General features: G+C 35.7%; 1 protein-coding gene across 2 annotated transcripts in view; it reads left to right on the top strand.

Annotated features, from left to right (window-relative positions):
* Positions 1-5,517, top strand: part of GABRG2 (gamma-aminobutyric acid type A receptor subunit gamma2) — a 66,492-nt gene extending 60,975 nt beyond the window's left edge. Inside the window, exons 9-10 of one of the 2 annotated variants that reach the window (XM_083871740.1) lie at positions 1,538-1,561; positions 3,018-5,517. In XM_083871740.1, the coding sequence (XP_083727866.1) occupies positions 1,538-1,561; positions 3,018-3,293 (300 nt within the window). In that variant the 3' untranslated portion in view covers positions 3,294-5,517. The remainder of the gene's footprint in view (positions 1-1,537; positions 1,562-3,017) is intronic. The other variant, XM_083871741.1, reaches the window with a different exon arrangement.
* The last annotated feature ends 6,604 nt before the right edge of the window (positions 5,518-12,121 follow it).

Here is a 12,121-nt window from a genome sequence, read left to right as displayed (position 1 = left end):
AGAAAAGATCTCGGTTTCTCTTAGTATTAGTAATATTCTTTGCTAATATCTGATGTCCACATTATTGACATGACTGTCTTGCTTATCAGGACTACAGTTAAACTTTTATATTCAGTCTTTAGTGTGTGCTTTTTCCAACTTCCCCTTAAGCATCTGTTTCCTTTCCATTGTTTCCTTAAATTATTTTTCTTATATTTCTTACCTTATTTACCTACTTCTCTGCTTTAGAAAGTGATTTCACAGTAGTTTATAATGATACTTAAAGATATATGCTACCCAATAGTTCAAATAATGTATATAATAGCAACTATAAAAAATCCTGGAAATACCCTCAGTAGTGATTTGGGCTTTTGCCCAGACAGGGAAAGAATTTTTTGTTTATTTTGTCCAGGGCAGATTTTTCCTTGCCTTTGGCAATGGAGCTGACAAATGAGTTGTCTAGAATTGCTAGAACACTTAGCCTAATCATCTACCAAAAATAAAAGCCTAAACCCAAAACACCCCCATGAAGCAAAAAAAAAAAAAAAAAAAAAAAAAAAAAAAAAAAAAAAAAAAAAAAAATCCAAAAAACCCCAAACAACCTACCAAAAAAACCCCAAAAAACCAACAACCACAAAAAAACCCCCACCTTAAACCAATCAAAGAACAACAAAAAAAGAATGTGAAGGAAAAAGGTTTTACATTAAAAAAGAGTATTTTCATCTTCATTTCAGGCATCTAACAAGGAATAAAATAATTTGGATTTGATCTACTTAAATAGTCCAGGATTTTTGAAGATATCCTCTTTTAGTTTTAAAATATATCACAAAAATGGATATAGAAAACCATAGCAATTAAGGAACTTTTCACTACATACTATTCCTATAACTTCAAGTTAAAAAGCTACTGAGGTAGACTGTTAAAAAACAAAGCAAAATGATAAAGTGATATGTCTGTTTTAGATGGAAATAAAAGTGTCTATGTGTATGTGTGTCTTATGCAGTCAGGTAAAAGAGCAAAACTAAATGTACCTCAGATTTAATTGTTTCACTTTAAGGTGTCCATAAAAGGACAAATAACTTGTTCTTTACATTGCTTATCTGTCAGCATCTGGGAAGAAACAGAACTACAAATGTTTGCCTGAATCCTAATCCCAGAGTCTAAAAACCTTAAAAGTAGAGTGTTCAGGGCACAGTCTGCAGGTAAAAAGTCTTCTTTCTAAAAAATGCTTCTATAAACTGTGAATGGTCTCTTTCTAAACAGTTCAGCATAAAAGACTAGAATCCCCTCAGGATATGAAAATCTATCAGAAGTTTGATATCTTATGTCTTCGGCCCAGATGTAAACAAGACAGTGAGAAGTTGAAAATGTGGGGGATTTTGTGTTACAGATACTTGTTTCAATTGCTGTAATCCAACTCTTTCTATAAATTTAGTTCTTTTTGACTTATAGTGTTTTAGAAACATATTTTTAATTTTCATTATTTTTGTCTCTTTCTTTCCTTTCTTTAATTTAAAACAAAACCCTCTGATTCTCTTTTCTGTCTACAAAATGAAAGCTCCTTCGGATGTTTTCCTTCAAGGTATAATGTTTTTTGGAATGGAAATTCACTGCATGCGACTGCTGAATTTAACTATTAGAGCTTAGATGATTGTGGTGTTTTGTTTGGTCTTTTAATTAATGAGACAACTACTCAAGTAGAATGGTTACAAATTTCTAAACAATTTGTAGAGTTGATTCAGCAGCCCAAATACCAATGCACTACAGTTCTGAACTTACTTAAGTTCAAGAGTGACCAACATTATTGGATTGCATGAATTAAGAGAGTTTAATGTTAAAATGTTTCTGCTCCTCTCTCTCAATTTGCCATGGGATCCAATAGCACCAGCTATCCTAAAAACCTGCAATACACCCTTTTAGAACTCAACTCTGACTCTGGATTTTTAATCTTTGTGATTTCACTCCTAATTATAAAACCAAATATATTGTGATGTTGACCTGAAAAAAATTCGAAGTCATCATCAATTACTCAAATGCTGTTCGTTATGAAAAAAAAAAAAAGTCAGAGTTTTGAAAGGGTTTAAGATGCATATAGATTTTTAATGTTGTCACTGGATCAACACACTTAGAAAATAAGAAAACTTGTCTAGCTGTGTTCCACATCTAAACCTTATCTCCATTCAGAAATGCAGAGATTTTATTAAAAAAAAAAAAAAAAAAAAAAAAAAAAAAAAAAAAAAAAGGAGGGCAGGGGGGTAGGGGGGAAGAAACCATATCAAATAAATAACATTGAGTTTGCATACTTCTGGAATGGTATTGTTATGGTATTGGAATGGTATTGTTTCCCTAATAACTATCAGCATGAAATTTCAATGCCTATCATCCCAGCGTTCACCCAGTGCTCAAATGTGTTTTAAATGCTTAACTTGCTCAATTCATTCTAAATATATGTATGCATATATACATGTACAGCTACTATATAAAATTTGGAACATGTTGAACCTTCTAGCTGGTGAACATTAGTAGGTGGTGAGCTGCATATATTCAAATTGGAGAGTCTTACAGAGATTCTCTTGATCTTATTCAAAAAACCTAATTTTTGCCTTTTTCCTGTGTATACATACTTGCTTTTTCCTCAACCCTTTTTAAAATCCTGCATTTCCAATTGGTTCATTTCCTTTCATATGCAATACACAAAGTGCCTTCAGATATCAAGCAGCTATGTGAACTATAAAACAAAAATTCAAAAGGCCATCAATTACATTCCTGGATGTTTCCTTTAGCCTCTCATGTTTAGCTTTGAAGCTAATTGCCCATAGCTGTTAACTTTAGATTGATTTGTGTTGCTTTCCTCTAAAGGTTATGATGCAACTGATTTTAATAAGTTCAAGGTAATATGGCAATTAGAACACCTCAGAAATTTCCCATGTACCCCAAGCATCCTGCACATGTTGATGATCACTCTCCAGCTGGTCTGGTGACAATAGCAAAGTTTCTCCCTCTACCATCTTTTTCTTTTTTTCGCTACTCTACCTCAGGCACCTACCATTGACATCCGCCCGCGATCAGCTACAATTCAAATGAACAATGCCACACACCTCCAAGAAAGGGATGAGGAGTATGGGTATGAGTGTCTGGATGGCAAGGACTGTGCCAGTTTCTTCTGCTGCTTTGAGGATTGCCGGACGGGAGCGTGGCGGCACGGCAGGATACACATCCGCATCGCCAAAATGGACTCCTACGCCCGCATCTTCTTCCCCACCGCCTTCTGCCTCTTCAACCTGGTCTACTGGGTGTCATACCTGTACCTTTAAGAGCAGTAGGAAATCAGTGATATCAGCCTTACTCACTGGATTTCTTAGAGAGATGGTTTCCTAGATCCACTTGAAGTATTTATGATGCGCTTTATAGTGGTCTTTAGTGCCATAACCCCGTAAATATCAGTCGTATCATTTGTCCAGAAAATTGCCATCGGGTTATTGTGAGTTACATGTCAGTTCCACATGCCAAAATAATTTAAAAATAAAATCATGTTGATAGGTAATATACGCCTATACCTGATGGAATAGAGAGAAACAGGGCAGACAGGGCAAGGGGAGCACAGCAACAACACTTAATAGTTGATACTGTGATTCTAAACGGGAGTGAGAGAGAGCAGAATTCCCAGGTAAAGTGCTGTACAGTTTGTTAACATTGGCTATAATTATGCTATAGCTTTATTCTCTGTGGGCTTTTCTTTTTGGAAGAGTCATCTCTCACTTTGAATAGGTAGTATTAAGCTAGGAAAATTAACTTCTACTCCCACCAAGAGGAACACAGACCTTTCCCTTTGCCATCCCTTTAAGAGCACATGTACAATGCTGTAAATATTTCAATACCTTATAGTACATGAAGTCTAGTGCATGCATCTTTTGGGGGCCAAAATAAATGAAAAAAGGTACCATAAAGTTTTGTCTTTTATTTTGTGTCTCTGGATGTGCTATTGTAATTGAAATGTGAACAAACCTAATTTACTTTTTTCTTGAAAAACTGCCCCTCTCCCTCATGCATGGAAGACCCAAGCAGACAGCACTGTCATGCAAGATATTAGAGAAGCCTTAAGGATTCAACTAAATAACATATAGACAAATCTGTATGGCCAATATAATAGCTCATAAAGTGTAATGTATGTGTCCTCTGCACTTGTAGCTTTCATTTCCCATTGATAATGTTGCTATATTTCAACTGAACCTCCAGTAATTATACACTGCAAGATCAGCTTCCGAATTTAATCCGTGTGCTACTATTGTTCTTTTCCCATGTTGAGATCCACTTTTTTCCTTACACAAGTGTTTGTGGAGGTCTTTTATTCTTTAATCCAGTACAGGAAATAGCTTTTATTCTAGATGTTACTTTTACATAAGAGCTTCAAGTTAATTTTGAAACATTAGTCCTTCTATTGTATATACACACAGTTCTCTGCCCATTCATGTCCTTGATCAGCAATAGTTGTTGTCAGTGCTGCTTTCACTCAGTGAGTACCTTTACTAAAACAAACCTTCACCATGGCTAGCACAGAGTTTATAGACAGCCTTGAAAATAAAAGGGAACAGAGGGTGTCTTGGCTACTAAATCACATGTATGCAGTTATGTATGTATTTAAAACCTTCAACCCACCTGGGTGAATCTTGAAAACCACTGGTTTTCAGAACCTGTATGATGTTCAATTATGCAACCTCAAGCACATGTAAATATGACTGATGGTTTGTTTTTTTTTTTTAAATTGTCAAAGATGCAAAATGCCACCTCCAGAAAAGTAGGCTTGCAGCTTGAAAACTAAGACCTATAACTTATCACTAAAGAATTATTATTAATTGAAATGGAGGAAAAGGAAAGTTTTCCAATGTTTGTATAGTTTTGGAAATAAAAATGTATAAAAAAGGAATATCTCTTGATCATCAATTGCTCCTAGTCCAATGTATTTGAAAACATTTTAATAAAGGAATTGCACACACGTGTGGACTTTTTCAATAAAACTGCTGCACTCAACTCCAATTTTTCTGTGATGAGTTTGTTAAAAGCATGCTTTGAGAACTAGCCTGCTTGACCAGTTGGATTCATCAGCTGCCTAAATATAAGTGATTATAATCCTTATAACCCTCTGCATTGTCTCATTTTGTAGTCAAATGGCTCACCCATAACTTTCAAGAATGGAGACTAACTCTTTTGAAGGTTATCTTATTCTAAAAAAAAAAAAAAAAAAGGTAAAAAAATCACTGACTTGGAAGTACTCTAAAGAGAAATAACCTTCTCTTATCTGCTTAGAGTCTCCACTATCTGAATGAGTGTCAATTACCTTTCACATGGGAAGCTGTTTCAACTGGTACCAGACTGATCTCTAATTTTTTTTTCCTCCAGTAGTCAGTGATTTAGGAGCTTTCTATTATTTTCTTGCATTCAATAAGAGTGACTAATGTTATACTTTTAAAATTTCAATTTTTCCCTGCTCCCATCTAGGTTTTATGCATATCACTATGAAACTCAGCCCGAGTGCATTTTGGTTAACATATATAGATTTTTTTTTTCCATAATCTGTGGAATTAATGTGATACTGAGCACTTTACCCTAGTTCAGCCATCAGGTTACCTGTGCCTAAGAAAAGCTGCAGCACTGATGAATCAGATGTAATAATGAGGAACAAATGATCTGATTCCCCCACTTGTGCAAGTTTGTCTTCTCCTTCCACCAAGGCAGGAGTTAAGAATTGATATATCCCCACCTCAATAATGCAAACCACACAAACTGGAGAAGTGTATCACATCTGCCTTAAGGAGATGAGAATGAACTTTTCTCACCATAAATCATGACACAAAATAAAGGAAATAAGACCCCAATCAGTCATTACCCAAAAGCTCCCTCCTGCCACACATCCTGAGGGGATTTGTCATTTCCTCCTGAGGAAAATGGAGTCAATTCAAAATGATGGTTCATGGAGAAACATGTAATTCCCAGCAAGAAACTGACACCAAAGTGCAATCTAGTGCTAACTAAGTGTTCCTCTAACAGGGATTATTTTAGCTATTCCATACAGTAACAGACCTTTGTCTTGTAAAGCCTGTAAAAGAAAACCAGCAGGCAAAATAATACTTGGGTATGATAAGAGTTATTATTATTTAGAAGAAAAACTGCCCAAAAACCTATCTATATAGACAGGTCCATGTATACATATGACAGAAAACACTATGCTAATATATGCATTATACAGACTAACCCTCCCAGTTGTATTCCAGGGAAGAAACTCACTCCTGATGCACCAGGCTTGCTGAGATGTTTTCAAGCTCATCACACTGCAAATAAATATCACTGCTCTGGGATGTGTCTGAGGGTGCTCACATTGGCATTGGAAGTTTTATCAAGTATACTCTAGTGGCACAATTATTTACTTGCTATTTATATTCCAGGAGTATATAATATCCTGACTGAGACAAGACTGTTGTCCCAGGGATTATGCCAAAAGGGGACACCTTCAAAGCCTTTATAAATCTTTATACATTTATAACATTTACAAACCCACATTGTAAATAAAGAGCTGGTGTTCAGGGAGATCATGGGACTCAACAGTAGTTCTACTATTTTTTATGTTAGCCAAACCCAAAAATATATGTTTAGCCAAGCAAATATGGAATAATTTTAGCCTCTGTACAATAAAACAATGCTGAAGATATGCACACACTAAAAAGGGGGACAATAATTATAATCGATAATTTTTTAAAATCCACTCTACCTCCTTTTTCACCTCATTTCCCACAGTTGGATAAATCTAGAACATGGTTGGACTGGCCCAATAACAACGTGTGTCAGTTTCAATGACACAGAAATTGCAACAACTATTGCAGATTCAAATATTTAGATCTCCTGCCACCTGTGCTCCCAAAGCCCTTCAGTATTAAAACATGAATAAAAAGAAAATAAAGTATACTGATAAAATAATTAGGTAAGTAAATAATGTCAGAAAAGGAACAAGAAAGTTCTGTTAACAGCACAAATTTTAGTGGATAGCATTGTTTTATATGGAACAAAAAATATTTTGGGAAATACAGTTTTGGATGATCTACCTTACCACAAAATCTGGGTTTGGTAGGACCATGGTAGAGATGAGCTGCAAAAAAGGATTGGAAGATGATGAGCAAGGACTTTTCCAGGTTTGCTGAAGAGTTTCTCATACTTCAGAGAAAAGGCAGGACAATGTGGAAAAAGAGTTTGTGGGAGAATTTGGTAGTTAAGGAGAGAAACTGAGCCTTGGATATGACACAGAGGCTGAAGCCAATATTAAGCTGATCTGCTCTACCCAGGCTGCAGCTGAGAACTGAATTAGACAAACAAGCAAAAGAATTTGTACATTAATGGACTAAGGTGGCAGCTAAGAAGGCAAATTAGAGGCAAAATGATCTACAGACAATAATTTTCAAGGCTGAAATACTGAAGGTTGCAATTTCTGAAGGTTTGATAGAGTACCTTTGGGATTCGGGCTTCATCTACATGCACAAAGGATCAGATTTTAGTGATGCCATGGTAGAAAGTTAATGTTATTTGGAAATTAATAGCTACAAGATGAGGTCTTAATGAAAAATGAAGTCTGTTTATGGCTTCTGCTGGTGAGGGACTAAAGCCTGTTATTTTAAACTAAAGGATCATCCAAGGCAGAACCAACCAGTAAGAGTGAAGAAAAGAAAAATAAAATATGAAGAATCCATCTAAATGCAACCTAATTACAGCCCAGTGGACAAAATAACATTTTAAAAAGCAAGTGTTGTCTTTTGAACAATATTTCAGTTGCTTTCCTGAGAATTTAATTAAATCTTATTGAAAGCTTCACAGATAAATCAGTTTATTATACCCATGAGAAATCTATTGTTCCATTTATAAAAATGAAAAGCCAGTGCACTTTCCCCTCCTTATTTAGAAGGATTCTGTGGATGAAAAGATTTAGCCTTCCTACTTACACATTACTGTGGGGCTTTTGTTTTTAAAGTCAAGATTTACAATGGAAAGCATACCTGTTGAATATGTAAAAGAAAGCTCATGACCTTTAAAAGATCTTGAATAGCAGACATGAACTAAAAGCTTGCTTACAAGTCAGCAAACACATTTGAATAATTCATTCCAGAATGTCAAATTACTTCACAAAAACATATTAAAAAAGGTTGTCTTTCTTGTGGGAAAAATACCCAAACCACACTATGCTGGACTGGATAAAACATTCTCATTTGGATTCACATAAAATTCATATTGATTACTAAAATGAGAAAAGGGAAAACAAGAAATACGAAAATATTAATGTAGCTTTAATTCAGCCAGTATGAAAAACATTAGAAATATTGATCTTTCCACCAGAATCATGCTTTTCAATAATGGCATATTGAAACCTATCTCTGATGAGATTTAATATGCCATCACTCTTTAGAATTTTCAAGTATATGCTATAAGCCTAACTATAGATTCAGTTATTTTGCTGTGAGAAGCCTAACCTTAATTTACCCATAGGGAAAAAAAAAAAAAAAAAGAAGAATAAAAACCAAAACACCACAAAAACACCACCAACCTTTCCCAAAAAGGCTCCAAATTAAGACTTCTCATTTTATTGCTAAGATGAGACACAAACTCAGAGACATCTACACAGCTAATATATTTACAAGAGGTCTATAAAAATAGCAAATCTGGCTATAAACTGCTTAGAAGTCAGACAGACCTGCTAGAGAGGATTTAACATAGAGGGATACTTTGCTATAATAAAGAATAAATAAACAAAAACAAAATCAAAAAAAACCCCAACAAAACCCAACAAAACAAAACAAACCACATAAATTTACCATTTTACTAAGATAAAAAAATTGAAAATGTTTGCATTGACAAAACTATGCATATCCATAAACTTGCAGAATTCATTTCAGTGCTTCCCTTAGGACTAGAAGGGAAAGACTAGACAGAGTTTTAGCACTTCTACAATCTCACAAACCTATTCTGATTTCAAAAGCTTTTCTGCTTCTCATTCTTGTTCTACTTAGATCACAACTCTTTAATCTGCTGCCACAGTGAGATTTCTTATAGAAGAGAGCACTTTCCTTGTGCTCTTTCCAATTCCTTTGCCCTCAGTTACATTCTCCTGAATTTGACAGCTTCCTGCTGATCTAGCAGTTCTGCATCTTCCTTGCACAAAAGCTTCTGTCCCAAAAATCACCATCCCACAGTTTCACCTAAATTGGTGATTCCATTTCGACCCTGAAAAATTATTGCAATCTGAAAACTACTGCTTCTAAAGAAGCTGTAAGTGAAATCATAAAGTTAATGGACTTGATATCAGGAAACAAAAAAGAGGTAAGACAGAGCAATTGCTAACTTCAAGCTCAGCCTTATTTTACTTGCTTTCAGAAGAGCTGATGCCAGCTCTTGGGAAGGGCCATCCCTCTATGCTGAGCTGCTCAGAGAGTGCCCACATGGCACCATCTGCAGACCGTGAAAACATCCAGGCGTGGGATAAATCTCACCCAAACCATCCCCTGCCCATACAGGACCTGTCCTGCTGGCCTCAAGCACCTGAGGATTCTGCCCACAGCTGCTGAAGCTCCTCGAGTATTTCTGGAAAGCAAAGACAATGGTCATGCCAAAACAGATGTCATTAATTCTTTCAAACCACACTTCCTTACATTTTTAGACCAGTTCCAGTGGCTTTGCAGCTTCTTAGGGGTCGTCAGCAGTTTTGTTGGAGCATTTTACACTGGCCAATCTACCCTGGATGGCCCTTGGGAGATTCTCAGCCTCAAAGAATCACAGGTAGAGACAATGCAGGCATGACAGAAGGTAGTTTACTGTATGTCATGTTGAATGAAGATAAACATTTGTTCTTCAGCTCAAATATTTGGCATATAGATGAAACAAGTCTAAAATATGAAAACACTCCACAAAATGAAACTGCAGCAAAACCTACTTAAGAAATGGTCATGTAGTTATAAAAGGGTTTTTCCCCCCATTTTATTTCTACAGATTGTTTTGCAGATATGCCACAGCAAGAAGAAGAAAAAAAAAGCACAATTGAAATGTACAAGAACAAACTACAAATATTTTTAAGTACACCTCTAATTGTGATTTGTTATAACATTTCTTTAACTTCTAAATTTACTGTAGAAACATCTTAATCAGGCTTTGTTACAAAAGGGAATGAGCACCAGAGAGTGTGACTGTATTTGTTCTGCTCCCCTCCAGGTCCTACAGAGCGTTTGTACAGACAGGTCCAAAACACCTCTTGGGTGGTTACCTGGAGACAATGTCACAGGAGAAACACATTAGTTCAAGCTACAAATCCATCAAAAATCTGTAAAACAGGAAGCAAAATTATGCTAAAAAAGTCACCTTGAAAACTCTCAGCCCACTTGAAGAGATTTGTTTCAAACTACTCTGCGTAATCTGCCTTAACTGATGAAAACTTCCTATATTTGAAGCGTCATCTCATTCTAGTACATTTGGCTGTGCTATAAAAAAAATAACATTTTTAGGCACTGGAAACCTTTTCTGTCCTTTGGAGCACTCACTTTCAAGAAGAGGTAGGGCAGTTCCTCCTTCCAGCTGTTGTTGACCTCATACCCAGCACTTGCGTGCAAAGAAACAAACCTGAGTCCCAAATACATCTGAAAGTAGGTCTGAACAGAACCCAAAAAACTGAGAATTTTTTAAAACTAAATCATGGCCTCCCTCCAAAACCCTCTAAAGAGCCTTCTCACCTGCCCATGAAGGAATTGGTGTGCTAGAGCCCGTGTAAGCTGGCAGGGTTATTATTTGAGTGCTGCTGGTGCCTCCTGCCTCATCCCTTCTGGCCAATGTCCTAAACCAGTGCACTAACACAAGTCCTGAGCAGCATGAGAAAGCACAATGTGGAAAACATAATATGATTTAAAAGGTTCAGCCTCAACAATAAACAGGAAAATTTTAGCTATTATTCAGTGTTATTATTTTCTAATGGTTAACCATAAAGTGATGTTTCTACATATAATTTTTAAGAGCTGTAAGTTTTTTGTTCTTTTCTCTACATCACTTTTGACTGTTTCTTCTAGCACTGGTATCAGCACTTGGGACCAAATATTGCCCAAGTGCAAATGATTCATCTCTTCTGTAATTGCTTAACTTAGAGCAATTGAGAAGGGAACAAAACTACAGGATGCCTGTCTGGTAAAGCAGTGAAGTGGTTCCCTCTGTTCAAAATCTCTAAATTTTGAAAATAATCTGATCCATTTTCTCTTTTTTTTTCCTCTGTTGGCGATTTTATCCTTTACAGGGAATTAAAAGATAAAACAGGTAATTTAAGAATAAAATCCATCCTGAACCTGAAATAAGATTTGCTACGGTAATATTTCCTAGGGGATAAGCTGAATACAAGCTCATTGCATGAACATGCATTTTAGTCTCCAGAGGACGTTTTCCCTACCTGCTACAAAGGGGAAAAGGCAATAATGCTGAGTTAATGCAGACACACGGGTTTTGATTATGTAAACAGGCTGAAGTTCACATCCCATGTACATCTGAGATAATTGTAAAAATTCTTCTGGGGATTTTGCCAAATAAATGCTAAGTACTCTGATATTGTTCCTTCTACCTTCCCTCCCACTCTCCCTGGCATCAAGGCACAGAAGAAATGAGAACTCAGTACTCTTGAATTTGTACATGGTGGAAAGGAAAAGCACAAGGGAAGAAGATGCTTCTTTCCAAAGATGCCATAATTTTATCCTGTCATCCAAAAAAAACCCACAAAAAACAAAAAACAAAAACAAAAACAAACAAACAAACAAACAATCAAACAAACAAACAAACAAAAAAACCAAAAAAACCCATAGAACTAAAAAATAGTATTTGGGAGGATTTTTTTAAAAAATAAAACCTCCAAATTAATTTTGCAATAAACTTTTCTAGGTAATGAAAGAGACAAGTATTGGCAGCTTATTTTCTGTTCTCTATTTGTCTTTCTAAACCTCTGAAAAATTCAGACAGTAGTAATATAGTAAATTAATGTTGGTAGACTAAGACCATCATGGCCATTCCTGTAAGAAGCACTACCAGACCCCTAAACCTTTTTGATTACTAGTATAATTAAATAATTCTATCCTATCTGAATCAC

This window comes from Zosterops lateralis (genome assembly GCF_965231275.1).
Source record: "Zosterops lateralis genome assembly, chromosome: 14".
Taxonomy (NCBI): domain Eukaryota; kingdom Metazoa; phylum Chordata; class Aves; order Passeriformes; family Zosteropidae; genus Zosterops; species Zosterops lateralis.
The sequence above is the reverse complement of the archived record's forward strand: the minus strand, read 5'-3'. Positions and strand labels throughout refer to the sequence as shown.